Source organism: Moschus berezovskii, chromosome 16 (assembly GCF_049115385.1).
Source record: "Moschus berezovskii isolate FMDL1 chromosome 16, NW_MosBer_1.0, whole genome shotgun sequence".
NCBI classification, from domain to species: domain Eukaryota; kingdom Metazoa; phylum Chordata; class Mammalia; order Artiodactyla; family Moschidae; genus Moschus; species Moschus berezovskii.
The window spans coordinates 48,496,683-48,517,488 of NC_142475.1; the positions used below are offsets into that span (position 1 = coordinate 48,496,683).

The 20,806-nt window shown below is 41.7% G+C and overlaps 1 protein-coding gene across 2 annotated transcripts in view; it reads left to right on the top strand.

Moving 5' to 3' along the window:
- The window catches only part of SLCO5A1 (solute carrier organic anion transporter family member 5A1), a 155,465-nt gene that overhangs the window by 126,543 nt on the left and 8,116 nt on the right, over positions 1 to 20,806 (top strand). For both annotated transcript variants that reach the window (XM_055431684.2, XM_055431682.2), the window contains 3 exons: positions 15,655 to 15,814; positions 17,985 to 18,226; positions 20,487 to 20,551. In XM_055431684.2, the coding sequence (XP_055287659.2) occupies positions 15,655 to 15,814; positions 17,985 to 18,226; positions 20,487 to 20,551 (467 nt within the window). The remainder of the gene's footprint in view (positions 1 to 15,654; positions 15,815 to 17,984; positions 18,227 to 20,486; positions 20,552 to 20,806) is intronic.

Sequence of the window (20,806 nt, forward strand, 5' to 3'; positions counted from 1 at the left end):
ATTAAATTGGCAAAAGAAAAACCCAGTTTCCTTGGAGAATTCCACTGGTTCCCCAAATACTTCTAGGAAGAGAATTAAAGTTGAATGGGTGGTACGGCTACACAGGTTTGACACTTTCAGACACTTTATGTGAAGAATCATGGGGCCCTTTCTCCATACAGGGAATGGGCTACATTTCAACCTCTCCTTGCTCCCTTGGCTGGGTGCTCTTGTGCAGTGCACAACATGTTCATCAGTACGTGGTTGGCCTGCCTAGTAAAAACAGTTGTGCTTGATTTTGAGCTTGCATGTGGGATTTTTCTCCTTTAGAGCTGATAAAGAGAGAGATGAAGGGAGTGGCAGTGAAGAGAGGAGCTCTTGTTAGACACCTGTTGGGCTCAGGTATGGTGATTGGCAGTTGTACATATCTTTTATATACACTGCTTATAATATCACTTTGCTGTATATATTATTAGCCACATGTTTCAGTTAAGAAACCAAGGCTTAGAGAGTCAATGATTTGCCCAAAGTCATCAGTTAATAATGAGTGGAACAGAATGAAACCCAGCTTCTCTACTTTAGGGTTTTTGTCCTTTCTGAGCAGTACACCGAGGTTCTGTTTTACGCTTTGCATTTCATGTAAACATATATCCAAGTGCACACATCACCTCTTTACTCAGAAAATTCTAGAGAACGCATCCATTTCTTTCAGTAGTGCGCTACTGCGTGGCCTTGCCACGTCCTCACTGTGTGAGTGTGGCAGATTAGCTAATCATCTCTGTGCTTGGTTTCCACATCTTTAGGGTGAGGATATGGATAGTATTAACACTGTTGATAGGGATGGAGCCAAAGCAAAACTAATACCCAGTTGTGGATGTGACTGGTGATAGAAGCAAGGTCCGATGCTGTAAAGAGCAATATTGCATGGGAATCTGGAATGTTAGGTCCATGAATCAAGGCAAATTGGAAGTGGTCAAACAGGAGATGGCAAGAGTGAACATAGACATTCTAGGAATCAGTGAACTAAAATGGACTGGAATGGGTGAATTAACTCACATGACCATTATATTTACTCCTGTGGGCAAGAATCCCTTAGAAGAAATGGAGTAGCCATCATGGTCAACAAAAGAATCCGAAATGCAGTACTTGGATGCAATCTTAAAAATGACAGAATGATTTCTGTTCATTTCCAAGGCAAACCATTCAATATTACAGTAATCCAGGACTATGCCCCAACCAGTAACGCTGAAGAAGCCGATGTTGAAAGGTTCTATGAAGACCTACAAGAACTTTTAGAACTAACACCCAAAAAAGATGTCCTTTTCATTCTAGGGGACTGGAATGCAAAAGTAGGAAGTCAAGAAACACCTGGAGTAATAGGCAAATTTGGTTGGAGCATGGAATGAAGCAGGGCAAAGGCTAATAGAGTTTTGCCAAGAGAACGCACTGGTCATAGCAAACACCTTCTTCCAACAACACAAGAGAAGACTCTACACATGGACATCACCAGATGGTCAACACTGAAATCAGATTGATTATATTCTTTGCAGCCAAAGATGGAAAAGCTGTATACAGTTAGCAAAAACAAGACCAGGAGCTGACTGTGGCTCAGATCATGAACTCCTTATTGCCAAATTCAGACTGAAATTGAAGAAAGTAGGAAAACCACTAGACCATTCAGATATGACCTAAATCAAATCCCTTATGATTATACAGTGGAAGTGAGAAATAGATTTAAGGGACTAGATCTGATAGAGTGCCTGATGAACTCTGGACGGAGGTTCGTGACATTGTACAGGAGACAGGGACCAAGACCATCCCCATGGAAAAGAAATGCAAAAAAGCAAAATGGCTGTCTGAGGAGGCCTTACAAATAGCTGTGAAAAGAAGAGAAGCGAAAAGCAAAAGAGGAAAGGAAAGATATAAGCATCTGAATGCAGAGTTCCAAAGAATAGCAAGGAGAGATAAGAAAGCCTTCCTCAGTGATCAATGCAAAGAAATGGAAAACAACAGAATAGGAAAAACAAGAGATCTCTTCAAGAAAATTAGAGATACCAAGGGAACATTTCATGCAAAGATGGGCTCGATAAAGGACAGAAATGATATCGACCTAACAGAAGCAGAAGATATTAAGAAGAGGTGGCAAGAATACTCAGAAGAACTGTACAGAAAAGATCTTCACGACAAAGATAATCACGATGGTGTGATCACTGACCTAGAGCCAGACATCTTGGAATGTGAAGTTAAGTGAGCCTTAGAAAGCATTACTATGAACAAAGCTAGTGGAGGTGATGGAATTCCAATTGAGCTATTTCAAATCCTGAAAGATGATGCTGTGAAAGTGCTGCACTCAATATGCCAGCAAATTTGGAAAACTCAGCAGTGGCCACAGGACTGGAAGAGGTCAGTCTTCATTCCAATCCCAAAGAAAGGCAATGCCAAAGAATGCTCAAACTACCGCACAATTGCAGTCATCTCACATGCTAGTAAAGTCATGCTCAAAATTCTCCAAGCCAGGCTTCAGCAATATGTGAACCGTGAACTTCCAGATGTTCAAGCAGGTTTTAGAAAAGGCAGAGACACCAGAGATCAAATTGCCAACATCCGCTGGATCATGGAGAAAGCAAGAGAGTTCCAGAAAAACATCTATTTCTGCTTCATTGACTCTGCCAAAGCCTTTGACTGTGTGAATCACAATAAACTGTGGAACATTCTGAAAGAGATGGGAATACCAGACCACCTGACCTGTCTCTTGAGGAACCTGTATGCAGGTCAGGAAGCAACAGTCAGAACTGTACATGGAACAACAGACTGGTTCCAAATAGGAAAAGGAGTACGTCAAGGTTGTATATTGTCACCTTGCTTATTTAACTTATATGCAGAGTACATCATGAGGAACACTGGGCTGGAAGAAGCACAAGCTGGAATCAAGATTGCTGGGAGAAATATCAATAACCTTAGATATGCAGATGACACTACCCTTATGGCAGAAAGTGAAGAAGAACTAAAAAGCCTCTGATGAAAGTGAAAGACGAGAGTGAAAAGGTTGGCTTGAAGCTTAACATTCAGAAAACAAAGATCATGGCATCTGGTCCCATCACTTCATGGGAAATAGATGGGAAAATAGTGGAAACAGACTTTATTTTTTTGGGCTCCAAAATCACTGCGAATGCTGATTGCAGCCATGAAATTAAAAGACGTTTACTCCTCGGTAGGAAAGTTATGACCAACCTAGATAGTATATTAAAAAGCAGAGACATTACTTTGCCAACAAAGGTCCGTCTAGTCAAGGCTATGGTTTTTTCCGTGTTCATGTATGGATGTGAGAGTTGGACTGTGAAGAAAGCTGATCGCCGAAGAATTGATGCTTTTGAACTGTGGTGCTGGAGAAGACTCTTGAGAGTCCCTTATACTGCAAGCAGATCCAACCAGTCCATTCTAGAGGAGATCAATCCTGGGTGTTCATTGGAAGGACTGATGCTAAAGCTGAAACTCCAATATTTTGGCCACCTCATTCGACGAGTTGACTCACTGGAAAAGACTCTGATGCTGGGAAGGTTTGGGGGTTGGAGGAGAAGGGGATGACAGAGAATGAGAAGGCTGGATGGCATCACCGACTCGATGGACATGAGTTTGAGTGAACTCCGGGAGTTGGTGATGGACAGGGAGGCCTGGAGTGCTGTCATTCATGGGGTCACAAAGCGTCGGACATGACTGAGTGACTGAACTGAACTGAACTGAATAATAGTAATGATATCTTAGAATTATAGCGAGGCTAAAATGGAATAAAACCTATAATAATAAGCAATTGTTAAATAATTCTTTGATGTTATTTTTCTCATTTTAAATATGAGGAGAAAGGGATTCAGAGGGATGAAATAACCTGCTTAAAGTCACACAACTAGAAAATGATAGAGCTAGAATTTGGATTTTGAATGTGATTTTTTGCTTATTAAACTGTCCAGAAAGAAGAGAAGAAAGATAAAGAAGGAAGCACAATATAAAAAGCCAGTTCCATTTATTAAGGTTTGTATGACAAGCTCCAGGCTCACCAACATGATGAATTTTCTGACATTAAAGTAGTGAATGACTAACCCATCTTTGAATTAGCAGAGTCCCTTATACTGCAAGGAGATCCAACCAGTCCATTCTAAAGGAGATCAATCCTGGATGTTCATTGGAGGGACTGATGCTAAAGCTGAAACTGCAGTACTTTGGCCACCTCATGCGACGAGTTGACTCACTGGAAAAGACTCTGATGCTGGGAAAGGTTGGGGGCGGGAGGAGAAGGGGGCGACGGAGAATGAGATGGCTGGATGGCATCACCGACTCTGTGGACATGAGTTTGAGTGTACTCCGGGAGTTGGTGATGGACAGGGAGGCCTGGCGTGCTGTAGTTCATGAGGTCACGGAGAGTTGGACACGACTGAGCGAATGAACTGAACTGAACTGAACTGAACTCAAGAGATACCTAAGTTCCTGGGATACAGCTGGGATGTTTTAGGAGGATGAACTTTTCCTTTTGAGCCTAAATGGAGTCACTGTTTTTTTTTTTTTTTTTTGTAGAATGAACCTGATGTGTTATTAGTGGTTCCCTTAGAAAATTCAGATTTGATAGCCAAGATGTAGAGACAACCTCAATGGCCCATCAGTGGATGAATAAAATGTCATATAAATATTTATAATATGTCATATACATATAATGGAAAACGATTCTGCCTTTAAAATGAAATTCTGTAATATGCAACAAAATGGATGAATCTTGAGTGCATTATGTTAAGTGAAATAAAAGAATCAGAAAGACAAATATTGTGCAATTCCACTTACAGGAAGTATCTAAAATAGTTAAATCATAGAATGAAAATGCAGAATAGTTGTTGCCAGGGTCTGGGTGAGGGGGAAATATGGAGTTACTAATCAGTGGAAACCATTTTTCAATAAAGCAAGATGAATAAACTCTAATGTTGATGATGCCAAAAGGAGGCATGCCCACTTCACTAAATGGCCCTGGACAATCCCTCCCACCGCACAAAACATCAGGTCTCCAATTTCCTTTATCTTCTGAATTTAGAGAGAAGTGTCTTTACAAGGGGATTCCCTGGTAGCTCAGTGGTAAAGAACCTGCCTGCCAAATAGGAGCATGCGGGTTCACTCCCTGGGTGAGGAAGATCCCCTGGAGAAGGGAATGGCAACCCACTCCAGTATTCTTGCCTGGGAAATCCCATGGACAGAAGAGCCTGGCAGGCTACAGTCCATGGGGTCACAAAAGAGTCAGACACAATTGAGCACTCACTGATGCACACACATCTTTATGAGACAGTCAGACACTGAAAATTGTGCTAAACTTTGTTCAAATACCTTTGGGTATTTGCTGGTCATTTAAACAGTAGTATTAACTTTGTCATTCCATATATATCCTATTAAAGATTTATTGACTTCCTTTCAAAATAAATCTTCATTTTTCTAAAAACAGTACTGACAGAAAAGGTGAGTAAGCTCTAGACATCTGCTGTATAACTTTAGTTAGTGATTATGTTTTGTACACTTAAAATTTTGTTAACAGGGTAGATATCTCATGTTAAGTATTCTAACCCCAAGAAGGCAAAATTGAAGGTTAAAAAAAAATTCAGATTTGAGAGTGTAATGATTTTTCATCATGAAAGATCCTAGTAGCTCTAGATAGTATCCTGGCCCACTTCTAACTCAAGTAATTACATCTCCTTCCCCAGCACTCACAATTTCCCTGCAGTTTTAATTAAGAAATGTGGTTTGCTTTCCCTCTGTGTCAGCTGAACTGTGTTTCACACAGGTGTGTCCTAGTCATTTTGTAGCCAAAAGAGTAAAAACTGTAGCTTAAGCAATACTTAGTGTGTGTATGCTCAATCACTCAGTTGTGTCGGACTCTTTGCGACCCCATGGGCTATAGCCCACCAGGTTCCTCTGTCCATGGAGTTCTCTAGGCAAGAATACTGGAGTGGGTTACCATTTCCTTCTCCATAGCAATACTTTATATAAACACATTGTATAATGTGAGTTACTTGCTCTTTCCCTTCAAAAATGTGTTTCAAGTGAGGTTAAGTTTGATGTCCATGTACAAAATTTTTCAACAGTACTAAATCTGATAAATCACTTAGTAATTCTTGCTTTATTATCTTTCATTTGTCAATGTCATCTTTTTGAACTTAAACTAAAGTCTATTATATCATCTTCTGATTTTGAGACTTGAGTTACCAGGCCAGAATTTTTCTAGGGATGATTTCTTGAGCTGTGACGTGATGAAGAAGCATTTTCTATTTTCTGAGTTCAGCAGTGACTGTTGGATGGAGTGGGTCTACCTGTCTACAGGTCTAAAATCTCAAGGTTTGGGGTATTCTCCTGAAGTTACTTCTCTCAGTATAGTTTCACTGTGCCGAGGTTAAGACTACAGAAATTAAATACACTCTGTTAATTCAGACCTTTGCTGAAAGGTATATTTCATCATCTTTGTCACCACTCCTGAACTTGCCATCTTGCCACTATTTATGTTGAATATTATTATTTAATTGGAGAATAGTTGATTTACAGTGTTGTGCTAATCTCTGTTGTACAGCGAAGTGACTCACTTACACACCTATAAACATTTTTAAAAGCATTCCTTTCCATTATGGTTTATCACAGGGTATTGAATGAGCATAGAGAACAGACTTGTGGTTGCCAAGGGGGAGGTGGTGGGGGGAGGGAAGAATGGGGAGTTGGGGATTAGCAGATGCAAACTATCTTGTACAGAATGGATAAACAACAAGGTTCTACTGTATATAGCACAAAGGAGTATATTCAACATACTGCCACTACTTAGATAGTACTATTTAGATAGCATTTCTAGTCAGAGCATTCCTGATTTCTCTTAATTAAACCATTCAGACAGTTTAATGCTCTAAAGTTTTTTTTTTTTTCTATTGCTTTTTTTTTTGGGGGGGTGCCATTCAAGATCTTTTATCTATTATAATTAATTTTAAAGGAAATTCCTTAAAAATAGAGAACAGTTTACTTAAAGGATCTTATGTATGTGTGTGTATAGGTATATGTATTTCTGGTTATCTTGGCTACTTCTATTATTAGACTTATAGTTAATTTCTAGCTGCCAGTATATGATTTGATCTATTTTTGGCTCTACTTGGGAGATACAAACCAAATTTGTTTTCATTTTAAGAGTATCAAGAGGGTAAAAAATATAGCAGATTTTCTTTCCAGTGAGTTTTCAAATTTTGTGACTGAGGTCTAAAGATATCACAGGAACTCTATAAAACTATATAATATCTGTTTAAGCACACTAAACCTTGAACCTATGACTATTATTAAACTCAGGACTAAATTTGCCGTTTATAACCTCATATTAACATAGTCAATAGAGAATGTTTATCATGTAATGTTAGCAGGAAAAACAGAATTTAGAACACTCTGAAATCATGATAACAATACGTTATTAACATTAATTTGTATGCCAACTGAAAAAACAGTGAAAGACAGTAATATACTAACCGCATAATGGTGGATGTTTCTGGATTATAGCATTACTGTGTGAGTTTAATTTCATTTTTCAGTCCTTTTGTATTTTCTAAAATTTCTGCAATGAATATGTATTACTTTAAACATAAAGGCATTTCAAAACATTGTACAGAGGATACATCATTTTATTAAAAATGATTCTGGATTTAAAGAGATGTTTTGTTTAAGTTGTGGTGTTTTATATGTAAATTTCTAGTTACACCTGGTTTGAATTTGTTAACTAACTACAAAGCTAAAAGAAGCTTTAACAATAAAAGAATGACTGGTTACAATAATGGTAACTTTTATGAGTATAGTTCTCGGGGAAGTATAAGCTATCCACGTGAATTATCTCATTTTCTTTTGTGTTGATTATGTCTCTCTTGCCTCTTGTAGGCAAGAGGGGCATTGACAGCCATTGACTGTTAGGTTTGGCCCAAGGTCAGGTGGCCCAGTTGGTAAAGAATGCACCTGCCAACACAGGAGTCACAAGAGATGTCGGTTTGATCCCTGGGTGGGGAAGATGCCCTGGAGTAGGAAAGGGCAACCCACTCCAGTATGCGTGCTTGGAAAATCCCATGGACAGAGGAGCCTGGCGGGCTACAGTCCATGGGGTTGCGAAGAGTCAGACACGACTGAGCTCACGAGCACGTGTGCGTGCACACACACACACACACCCATAGTCACTAAATGTTAGTCAGGAAACTGGATCCCCATCTAGTTTTCCAACATTTCTCTGTAGGAGTAAGTAGGAAAATGACATCTTTTTTTTTTTTTGAAAAGAAACTCATCACGAAGGCCTTTTGTGCAATTTGTGTTTGTGATTGTGCTACGTTTGCTCCTTCCGGCTTTTGCCCTGTCTAGATAAAGAAAGCACACCAACATCGCAGTGCCTGTTATATGCTAGGAACACGCTGGACTCTGGACATTTACTCATCTAATCTTCCCCAAGGACCCTGGCATATGGATAGCCTGATCTCTATTACACAAATGAAATCTCTTTAGATTTGTCTGTGGTGCTTGAGAATTGTGGGTATGGAGTTGAACCCATTCTTATATTTTGGTCTTACCGCACAGCTTGTGCGATCTTAGTTCCCTGAGCAGGGATTAAACCTGTCTTCAGCAGTGAAAGTACAGTGGTCCTAACACTGGACCGCCAGGGAATTCCCTAAACCAGTTCCTTCTGACTCTAACGCTTAGTAGAGAGAACTAAGTGCCAAGAAAGCTGCAGTAGAGGAAGAAGGAGCAGAACACTCAAGCTAAAGTGTGGCCACTTACACAGAACTGTTGTTGTTCAGTCACTCACTCATGTCCAACTCTTTGAGACCTCATGGACTGCAGCACGCCAGGCTACCCTGTCCTTCTCCAAGCCTGAGGCTTGCTTAAACTCATGTCCATTGAGTCAGTGATGTCATCCAACTGTCTTGTTCTCTGTCATCCCCTTCTCCTCCTGCCTTCAATCTTTCCCAGTATCAGGGTCTTTTCCAATGAGTCAGCTCTTCACATCAGGTGGCCAGAGTATTGGAGCTTCAGCCTCATCATCAGTCCTTCCAATGAATAGTCAGGATTGATTTCCTTTAGGATGGACTGATTTGATCTCCAAGGGACTCTCAAGTGTCTTCTCCAACACCACAATTCAAAAGCATCAATTCTTCCTGCTCAGTCTTCTTAATGGTCCAACTCTCACATCCGTTCACGACTACTGGAAAAATCATAGCTTTCACTAGATGGACCTTTGTTGGTAAAGTGTTGTCGCTGCTTTTTAATGTGCTGTCTAGCTTTATCATAGCTTTTCTTCCAAGGAACAAGAATCTTTTAATTTCGTGACTGCAGTCACCATCTGCAGTGATTTTGGAACCCAAGAAAATAGTCTGTCTTTGTTTTCATTGTTTCCCCATCTATTTACCATGAAGTGATGGAACCAGATGCCATGATCTTGTTTTTTGAATGTTGAGTTTTAAGCCAAATTTGTTACTCTCCTCTTTTATCTTTATCAAGAGGCTCTTTAGTTCCTCTTCGCTTTCTGCCATAAGGGTGGTGTCATCTGAGTTACTGATATTTCTCCCAGCAATCTTGATTCCAGCTTGTGTTTCATCCAGTCCTGCATTTCACATGATGTACTCTGCATGTAAGTTAAACAAGCAGGATGACAGTATACAGTCTTGATGTACTCCTTTCCCAGTTTGGAACCAGTCTTTTGTTCTATGTCCAGTTCTAACTGTTGCTTCTTGACCTGCATACAGGTTTCTCAGGAGGCAGAATTCACTGTGATTCACACAGTCAAAGCCTTTAGCATAGTTAGTGAAGCAGAAGTAGATGTTTTTTTCTGGAGCTTTCCTGCTTTTTCTTTGATATAACGGATGTTGGCAACTTGATCTGTGATTCCTCTGCCTTTTCTAAATTCAGCTTGAACATCTAGAAGTTCTCCTTTCACATACTGTTGAAGCCTTGCTTGGAGAATTTTGAGCATTACTTTGCTGGAGTGTGAAATGAGTGCAATTGTGTGGTAGTTTGAACATTCCTGACATTGCCGTTCTTTGGGATTGGAATGAAAACTGACATTTTCCAGTCCTGTGGTTGCTGCTGAGTTTTCCAAATTTGCTGGCATATTGAGTTGCAGCACTTTCACAGCATCATCTTTTAGGATTTGAAATAGCTCAGCTGGAATTCCATCACCTTCACAAGCTTTGTTCATAGTGATTCTTCCTAAGCCCACTTGACTTTGGACTCCAGGATGTCTGGGCCTAGGTGAGTGATCAGATCATCGTGATTATCTGGGTCATGACAATTTTTGTTTGTATAGTTCTTCTGTGTATTCTTGTCACCTCTTTTCAGAAGGCAATGGCAAGCCACTCCAGTACTCTTGCCTGGAAAATCCCATGGACTGAGGAGCCTGGTAGGCTGAAGTCCATGGGGTCGCTAAGAGTCAGACACGACTGGGCGACTTCACTTTCACTTTCACGCATTGGAGAGGGAAATGGCAACCCACTCCAGTGTTCTTGCCTGGAGAATCCCAGGGACCAGGGAGCCTGGTGGGCTGCCATCTATGGGGTCGCACAGAGTCAGACACGACTGAAGCGACTTAGCAGCAGCAACAGCCACCTCTTTTTAATACCTTATGCCTCTGTTTTGTCCATACCATTTCTGTCCTTTATTGTGCCTGTCTTTGTATGAAATGTTCCCTTGGTGTCTCTAACTTTCTTGAAGATATCTCTAGTCTTTCCCATTCTTTTTTTCCCCTCTATTTCTTGCATTGATCACTTAGGAATGTTTTCTTATGTGTCCTTGCTATTCTTTGGAACCTGCATTCAGATGCGTATATCTTTCCTTTTCTCCTTGGCCCTCTGCTTACATTAAATCATTGTTTTATTGTTGCATGTGTGTGCTCAGTCGCTCAGTCATGTATGACTGCGACCTCATGGACTATAGCCTGCCAGGCTCCTCTGTCTATGGAATTTTTCAGGCGAGAATACTGGAGTGGGTTGTCATTTTCTTCTCCAGGGGATCTTCCTGATCCAGGAATTGAACCCATGTCTCTGACATCTCCTACACTGGCAGGCGGATTCTTTACCCCTGAGCCACCTGGGAAGACATTTATTGTTGTATATTACTGTAAATAAGCATCAATCCTTAAGCAGTTGATTTAATGAAGATTAGGCAGGAAGCTTACTCTACTTTCCTGTTTTTTGTTCATTTTGGTCTCTCTGTGGCTAGTTTTCTTAAAGCTTCAATGGTGGTAGGGCATGTCATTATACCTCTCATAGTTTCCTAGGCTTTGAAATTAGTCAGTAATCTTAGTTAACCTCAGAAACTCCTCCCATCTCTCTAGTTCTATTATTCCATGATTTTTATAGTAACGTGTCATGTGTGACTCAGGTTTCCAGCTTGGACCATGCAGTTGTAAGGCATTTGTTAGTGAGTCCTTGTTCCTGGTTTGGAAAGAACACTTACATGGACCTTGAGTTAACATGAGCCTCTTGCTTGCAAGGCTGACTTGTCGGAGATGTTTCTGTTTACTGGAAAGGTGATACTGGCCCTTTGCACGAGGATGAGTGTGGATACTACAGTGCTGGTGCATTGTGTTCTCCCAAGACAGGCTCAGCTCAGCTAATAAGAGGTTGCTTGGTGTGACTCAGATTTCAACACTTGCACTACTATTATAATCCAGTCTGTCTTCTGGAGCGTAAGTTATAGTGAAATAAGACATTATTACTCTTTCTTTTTAAAAATTATTTATTTATGGCTGTGCTGGGTCTTCATTGCTATGCACAGGCTTTCTCTAGTTGTGCTGAGCAGGGGCTACTCTCTAGTTGTGATGTGTGGGCTTCTCGTTGCTGTAGCTTCTCTTGTTGAGGAGCCCGGGCTTCAATAATTGCCGGTAGGGGCTCAGTGGTTGCGGCTCCCGGGCTCTAGAGCACAGGCTCAATAGTTGTGGCACACGAACTTAGTTGCTCCACGGCATGTGGGGTCTTCCTGGATCAGGAGTCAAACTCGTGTCTCCTGCATTGGCAGAAAGAAAGTGAAAGTGTTAGTCGCTCAGTCATGTCTGACACTTTGCTACCCCTTTGTTGTAGCCCACCAGGCTCCTCTGTCCATGGGATTCTCCAGGCAGAATACTGGAGTGGGTTGCCATTCCCTTCTTCAGGGGATCTTCCTGACTCAGGGATTAAACCCAGGTCTCCTGAATTGCAGGCAGATACTTTACCCTCTGAGTTACCGGGGAAGCCTGACAGTATTATTCTTAAAAATATATTTTTTTTTATTAGTGCAGTGTAAAGGATTAACTGTTTCTGCATCTTTCTTTTTTTTGTGCCACTATGGCCTTTCCCACTGCTTTCATATTTGTTGTTTCTTTTGATTTTGTTAAAACTTTTGATACTCCATCATTTCTTAGTATCAGACATCATGATCTCAAGAGAAGAGCAAGTGTACCCAAGGGTGACCTGGGACTGTGCCTTTGTTTCCAGAACTCAGGAAATCTTTTGCCTTCCTGTCATCATGTGTGTTGTGAGTGTCTGTTGATATTCTTTTTAGATTCCTTTCTATTGAGTGAACATACCCACAAAGGAGAGGTATTTGGAATCTGTGGCTGTCATAAAGGAATACAAAGCATGCTGTTAATAAGAAATTCCTTGTGACTTCTAAATAGGCATAGTAATAACCCTATTGTATGGATTTGAAGCCTGTCATTTTTAGTGACTGTGCATGCAGGCATATAAATTCCTTTTATTTGATCATGGCTTGCTATTTGGTTCTTGAAGAACTAGTGAAGAGTAATGCAAAACGAATATGTTTTATGTGATGCCAGTTAAAATAGCACTGATCATAATGAATCGTTTGGCCTCCTTGGACACCCATTTCATCATGCATGAAATGTGGAAATAGGTCTAGAATAGAGTTTCTCAGATCAGTATACAGTACTGAGATTTGGGTTACTTTGTTCTTTCTTGTGGGGCAAGGGCTGTTCTGGGTATTGTTGGGCTCTTTATATATATCTATATATTTAGATTGGGGGCAGGAGGAGAAGGGGATGACAAAGGATGAGATGGTTGGATGTCATCATCGACTTAATGGACATGGGATTGGGTGGACTCTGGGAGTTGGTGATGGACAGGGAGGTCTGGCGTGCTGTGGTTCATGGGGTTGCAAAGAGTCGGACGCAACTGAGCGACTGAACTGAACTTATATACGTAAGATTTCTTTGATGTGGGCCATTTTTAAAGTCTTTGTTGAATTTGTTACAATATTGCTCCTGTTTTATGCTTTGGTTTTTTTTTGGCCCCAAAGCGTGTGGGATCTTAGTTCCCCAACCAGGGATTGAACCCGCCACCCCTGCACTGGCAGGTGAAGTCTTAACCACTGGACCAGCAGGGAAGGCCCCTATGGGACGTTTAGAAGCAATCCTGGCCCTTACCCACTAGATGTCAGTAGCACCCCTTTAGTTGTGATGAACAAAAATGTCTCCTGACTGCCAAAATTGCCCTGTGGAGAACTACTGGTTTAGAATCACGTTTTAAAGGTGTATTCAAACTATCAAATGGTATGATTCCAAATATCAAGTGTTATGGTATTGTGAACATAATAATTATGAGTGCTAAGTCGGACTATGGAGAAGGCAATGGCAAGCCACTCCAGTACTCTTGCCTAGAAAATCGCATGGACAGAGGAGCCTGGTAGGTTGCAGTCCATGGGGTCGCTACTAGTCGGACACGACTGAGCGACTTCACTTTCACTTTTCACTTTCACACATTGGAGAAGGAAATGGCAACCCACTCCAGTGTTCTTGCCTGGAGAATCCCAGGGACGGCGGAGCCTGGTGGGCTGCCGTCTGTGGGGTCGCACAGAGTCGGACACGACTGAAGTGACTTAGCAGCAGCAAGTCAGACTATAGCCCACTAGGCTCCTCTGTCCATGGGACTCTCCAGTTAAGAATACTGGTTTGGGTTGCCATTTCCTCCTCCAGGGCATCTTCTTGACTCAGGGATCAAGCCTGTGTCTCTTATGTCTCCTGCATTGGCAGGTGGGTTCTTTGCCACTAGCGCCACCTGGGAAGCCCAATAATTATGAGTTTTGTGATAAAAATTACTTCAGTGGAGGGGTGGGATTTTATTTTACTTTTCCCTCTTTGGAAGGCTTTCCTGATAAAGTTTAAATATTGCTATGAGTTTGTTCCTTTTGTTCAAATTTGTTGACTCAGTTATCGAAGTGTGAGGGAGGCTACAGGAGAAAAGCCTTTGAACAAATAACAGGAGGCTTCTGGATGAATGGTTTCTGAACACAGTCATTAAAGGTAAATCCTAGCACATGAAAGACACTCCTAAATATCTGTTGAATGAATGGATGATGAGTAGTTGGACAGGTGAATGAAATCTGCCATTTTCCGCCTATGTGGCTTTAGGAACAGTGTTTCATGAGTGACACCTAAAAACGGTGGCTTCGAAAGCCAAGGAAGGAGGTCATTGGATGTGAGAACTCAGAGCCCCTTCATCCTTCCATGGGTTCCCTCTGGGTACCTGCCTGCCTCTGCCTTTCCATAGCCGTCTCCTTACGCTTGTCTCTCTGGCCCTATATATCCTTACTTGACTTTTTTGCCCTTTTCTGTTTCTTGCCTGAACTGATTTTATTTGAGTTTTTCACATTGCATCATTTCTTTGAATCAGAAACCATGATCTCATGAGAAAATAGAACCTATTGTGTTTGCCTGTGAGTCCACATCTGCTCATTCTTTTCTTAACGCAGGACTGGGTTTTCTTTTGGCAGGGCTGGGTCTTCACTGCTGTTTGTGGGCTCTCTCTTGTTTTGGGGGTGGGGGGCTACTCCCTAGTGGCAGTGTATGGGCTTCTCATTGTGGTGGCTTCTCTTGTCGAGGAGCACAGGCTCTAGGGCACATCGACTCAGGAGTTGTAGAGCACAGGCTTTGTTGCCCCTCGGCTTGTGGAATCTTCTCAGACCAGGGATCAAACCCATGTCCCATGCACTCGCAGGCGGATTCTTAACCAGTGGACCACTAGGGAAGTCCCACATCTGGGCATTCTTGAGGGAAGGAGAGTTTAATTGTTCTTCTCTGGTTGTCTGAATCAAACCAGTGCTCTGATTCCTGATGGTCTTCAAAAAGCCACCTTCTTTTGATATTCTAGAGTCCTTTGTTTTTCTTTGATAATGTATTCTAGAGCAAAGGCTTTTGGTCAAAGGAACTTGTGTTGACGGCTGTGATTGATGGATTCCATATTAATGTCCTCATCACAATATTATTAATTTGGTACAAAAAATATTTCTTCCATTTTACAGTTAAAGAAATCGAAGTCTCGATTTGTTACATTATAGAGCCAAGTGTCTGCAATGAGTGAGTAGTTTAGTTCTATGAAGGTTAGAACTTCTGAGCTCAGATTACCAAGATGGAGGGTGAAATTGAGGCATGATAAATAATACGATACAAATGTACTAAACCTGTACAAAATTGAAAAATGTTTTCTTTCTGTTCTGTTTTAAAGTCATAAAAATAATTATCTAGCATGCTGATTCATAGTACCATGGCTTTCATTTCATGGGAATATATTCTCTAAAGCGGACACCTTACTTAACATCAAGAACTGTCCTGTGAATTTTATTTTGGCAAACGTTAACGGCTCATGATCTGCTTCTCTCTCTTAGACCCTCTCTGACCATGCCGCATAGGAATCTGACAGGAAGCTGCAATGTTAATTGTGGTTGTAAAACACATGAATATGAGCCAGTCTGTGGATCAGATGGAATTACATACTTTAACCCTTGTCTGGCTGGCTGTGTCAATAGTGGGAACGTGAGCACTGGGGTGAGTATATTTCACAAGCTCCTGTAATGTTGTTAGATTTTGTATGCAAACAGAAGGCTTTAGTCTCCCTTTTCCAAAAATATCAAATAAGATATGGGATATTTTCTGTCAAGGGTTTTCCAGGTGGCTCAGTGGGTAAAGAATCCCCCTGCGATGCAGGAGGCACAGGAGGCACAGGTTCGATTCCTGAGTCAGGAAGATCCCCTGCAGGAGGGCACGGCAACCCACTCAGTATTCTTGCCTGGAGAATCCCATGGACAGAGGAGCCTGGCAGGCCACAGTCCATGGGGTCACAAAGAATTGGACACGACTGAAGCAACTGAGCATGAATGCACACGTGCTTCTGTCAGAAACCCAAGGAAAGGAAATTATGCAATAAATACTGTTATTTTATTTCCCAGGGATAATTGGAGTTTTTGAGTATAGTGATCTGATTCCACATCATTCCCCGCTAGTGACATCCTGTGCCAACCCAGTGAAACTTGATAAGGTCGAGTGCTGGATGTCTCCTTTGCTACCCCAACAGGGCCCCTGTGATGATGCTGTGGAGGTCAAGATGACCACAGTCTGTGCTGCTAGAAGAGAACAGGAGAGCTCCTCCCCTGCTCAGAGCCTGTGAACATGGGCAGTGGCCATTTTTCATAGACTTATCAATTCAGATTTTTTTTTTAAACATTCAGAGTAAAGTTATTTCTGTCAGTTCACGAACAGGCTATTTTGAGAATTCACTTTTCTGTGAATTATAAATAGGCAGTAATACTGTGGGAGAAGGTTTTCATATTCTACTTCATTCTTTATTGAGCCTGGTTCCATTCTTTGCATAATAACAGACTGTAGGCAGCTGCTTTCATTGAAAGGTTAAGGTGCCTTTGTTTGTTCTGTGCAGGTGATATGGGATGATACCGTTGACTGCGTGTCTTGGGGATGTCATATTTGATCTCTGAGTTTTAAACTATGGTGATGAATTGAGATTCCTCTTGCTGGCTCCTCATTATATAACTGGTGAGCTGCAGGGTGTGACTGAATTGAAAGGGACAATGAGACCTGCTCTTCAAATGAAGGCCACAGAGCAGAGGACTCACTCGCCCCCAGGGAAGGACTTAGCCACTGAGTCCCCTGGTCTGTGACCCTCATTCACACAGAGGCCCACAGTCCTTGGAGCACAGGCGGCCACGTGGCTCCGCACCTTCGTATTTGTACCTCCTGCTTCTCTGGGTGGCTGAGAGGTCACAATGACAGTGAGCTCAGCTGATGTCCATTCAGTCAAAGCAGCATAATAGGCAGAAAGGTCCATTGGCTGTTTCGTTTGAGACATCTTTTGAGTCCCTTTTAGAGGCTGGTTTCAAATGAAATAGCCGGTGATACATTCACTAGTATTGGTACTGAAGTTGTTATGGTTGCATTGTGAATTCTCTGCATTTATTTGATTCTACACTGTTTCAGGGTTTTGCTAAGCACTCTGGTGAGCACAAATAAAAATAGGCTTAGTTCCTGTTTTCAAGGGGCTTCTCTGTTTGGAGAGCCCAAGAATGAACATCCATTGAAGCAGCATCTGATTATGACCCAAAATGGGGATATGGAACATGGCTGTGCTTGTGCACAGTTGCATCAGACTCTTTGCAACTCCATGGACTGTAGCCCGCCAGGCTCCTCTGTCCCTGGGATTTTCCAGGCAAGAATACCAGAGTGGGTTGCCATTTCCTACTCCAGGGGATCTTCCCTACTCAGGGATTGAACCTGAGTCTCCTGCATTGGCAGGTGGATTCTCTACCAACTCACCACCTGGGAAGCCCTTATGGAACATGAATAGTATAGAATTGAGTATTGAAGGCTTCTGATCAAAGTTTAAACAATGTTGAGCAGCAGATTTTGATGTTGTTAGATGCACCTTTTTGAATCCTTACTGTTAAAATGAGGAAGATAATTTTGGGGCTGTGCTGCACAACCTGTGGGACCTCAGTTCCCTGATCAGGGATTGAACCCAGGCCGTGACAGTGAAAGCCTGGAATATTAACCACTAGGCCACCAAGGAACTCCCAGAAGATACTTTCAATGAACTGTTCTGCATATTTTTAAATGCTAGAATGATTTTAGAGCCTTTTAACTCTGACTGTTCGTATGCTGAATTTTGCTTTGGATCGACATCCAACTGATCTTTATTATCACTTAGATGCGGAACTACACAGAATGCACCTGTGTCCAGAGCCGCCAGGTGATCACGCCACCCACAGTGGGACAGCGCAGCCAGCTCCGCGTGGTTATCGTCAAGACGTACCTCAATGAGAATGGCTACGCTGTGTCTGGGAAGTGTAAACGGTCCTGTAACACCCTCATCCCATTCTTAGTTTTTCTGTTCATAGTGACCTTCATCACAGCATGCGCCCAACCATCAGCCATCATAGTAACACTCAGGTGAGGACAGCGTTTAACATCTAGGTTGGGTTATACACTCAGAATTGCCAGAGTTTTTATTCCAGACTGGGGACTGATGTGGTAAAATGGTGATGAAAGCAAAATGAGATTGTGCAGGAAAGTGCTCAGACATTTACCTGGTGAACTTAAGAGAAGGGGGTTTTCCCATGTCAGGAAGGGAAAGGAAGATGGTAACATTTCATTGGGCATCCCAGATGGTAAAGAATCTGCCTGCCAGTGCAGGATACATGGATTCGATCCCTGGGTCAGGAAGATCCCCTGGAGAAGGAAATGGCAACCCACTCTGGTATTCTTGCTGAGAAATCCCATGGACAGAGGAGCCTGGTGGGCTGCAGTCCATGGGGTCACAAAAGAGTCGGTCATGACGTAGCAACTAAACAACAACAACATTTCATACTCCAGAACTGTTTTTATTTAGATGAATTATATCCCCATAGTTCAGTGAAACTTTTTGGATGCCTTTGGTTCCTGAAGTCTCTACTGAAAGGTTCAAGTTCAGGAGCTGAAAGCTATGACTATATTAGCTACAAAAAGCCTGGCCTGAGAGAAGGTGACAAGTCATTTGGTGAAGTCACTAAATCATACATACGGCTAAGAATATTATCTCTGACCTTGTAGGTAGTTAATACCTCCAGGATCAGTGACCATTGTTGCTGGGCTTGCAATTCCAAATGCTTATTTCATTAATTTCACTATCCTATAACATTTTGGCATTGAATCAAGGAAAGGGCAGACTAGGAAATGTAATTTTAAGTTGTTCATGCTGTGCTTTCTTTGCTGTATTATATATCCCATTTGTGTGTGTGTGGTTATTTTTTTTTTTTTTGCTTCTAAGAGAGAACGTGGAGGTTACTTTAATGGAGGCTCTATTTAAAATGTTGACACCAACACATTCGAATCAGAGTGTTGGTATCTGCAGTAAAGATGGCCACAGACCAAGGAAGGGAGTGGACAGTGTGGTGGAGAGATGAAAGCATGGCCACAGCAGCTTTAGGGGGACTGGGATGCAGGGTGATGAAGGAAGGAGGGGGTGTCAGTCTCCAGTCTCCCTGTTGTGCCCTCCCTGGGCTCCTTGGTAACCCAGGATTCTGGCTTCTGGTGGGATGCATCTGCTGAGACATCTTTCTTAGCAGGGAGGTTGGGCTGCTTGCTGGCCAGTTCTGCATATTCTGGCTTCCCTTCTATGGGATGCTGAGTTAGATGTTGTTCAGCTGATGAGTTCCTTGACGGCAAGTTAACAAATGGTACCCAGGAGTCCCACTGGTCCCATTGGTTTGGGACCAGTCTTCAGATCCTCAGTCAGCAGATACTTATAGAGTAACAACAGTGTGTACCACACTGGGGAAATTGCTGTGAGAAAATAAAGAAATTAGGGGAAAAGATGACAAGCACACTGGTCCTCGAGAATTTCACATTGCATACTGAGAACCCTATGTGTATGGACTAGAAAGGATAAAGTACTTCATCATGAAAAAAATGGGAATCAGTACTAATCTAATACTTTGAACTTTAATTCTACAAGAGATGTTAAATAACCAGAAAAGAGGTGCCTGTTTAATAATGTTTAAACATGGCAGATCATCAGTTGTCTTCTAACCCAAAACTTCAGAAAAGGAGCCATTTAATCTTTGCTAATTACAAAATCAATAGACTCCAATCATCTCGCAATGTGGGATTTACTTGAAACTTAAGTTTTAGGAAAAGAAGAAAAAGTGAGGTGTTGGGGAAGGATTCATTCTGTTTCTAACTTTGGACTTATTTCTGATACATTTTGGGACTGTTAGAAAAAAAACAAACTTTTTTCTCTATATTTTTCCTTGAGAAATTGTAGAAGTAAATTTCAGTGTGCCATTCTGGAAAGTTCAGGCAAACAGAAAAAGAATGCAATAGTTAGGATTACCAATTTTTTTTTAAGAGTTGATTTTGCAAACTCAGAGCTGCTTCTGTACTTTCAGCCCTGAACCTTTGTCCTTCCACCTGTTCAGTTCAGTTCAGTTCAGTCGCTCACTTACACAAAAAGTGGAGTTAATCAGAGTTCTCTGGAATCTTCACTGGGGAGACCTTTATTCAGTGATTTAGTGATAAGCGGTCTTGTTCAAATATTGTTAGTAACTTCTAGCGAATTCAATATTTTGGCCCATTATCTATGTGGTCCCTGGCCCTGCAGCTAAGCAGATTTGACCTGACATTCATTTTCTTGAGGCCCTTATTCTAAAATATTTCTTTCCCTTCTTTGTAGGTCTGTAAAAGATGAAGAGAGGCCTTTTGCCCTGGGAATGCAGTTTGTTTTATTGAGAACACTTGGTATGTTCCTAAATTTCCCACAGTGCCTTTTAGTTCCTCTTTGAAGATGCCAAATTTTCACTGTCCTTTAGAAATCTCAAGTCAGATCATTTGTTACCATTTGTACTAGCTAGGAGTTTACAAGTTAGTGGGCAGGCACAACTTCCTCATTTTCTGATTTGAACCAAAAGCTGACCAGTTCTGTCGCTGATGAAACAAAACAAAACTGACTTTTGATCAGTTTCTCTTTCACTCTGAGTATGCACTTGGACTAAA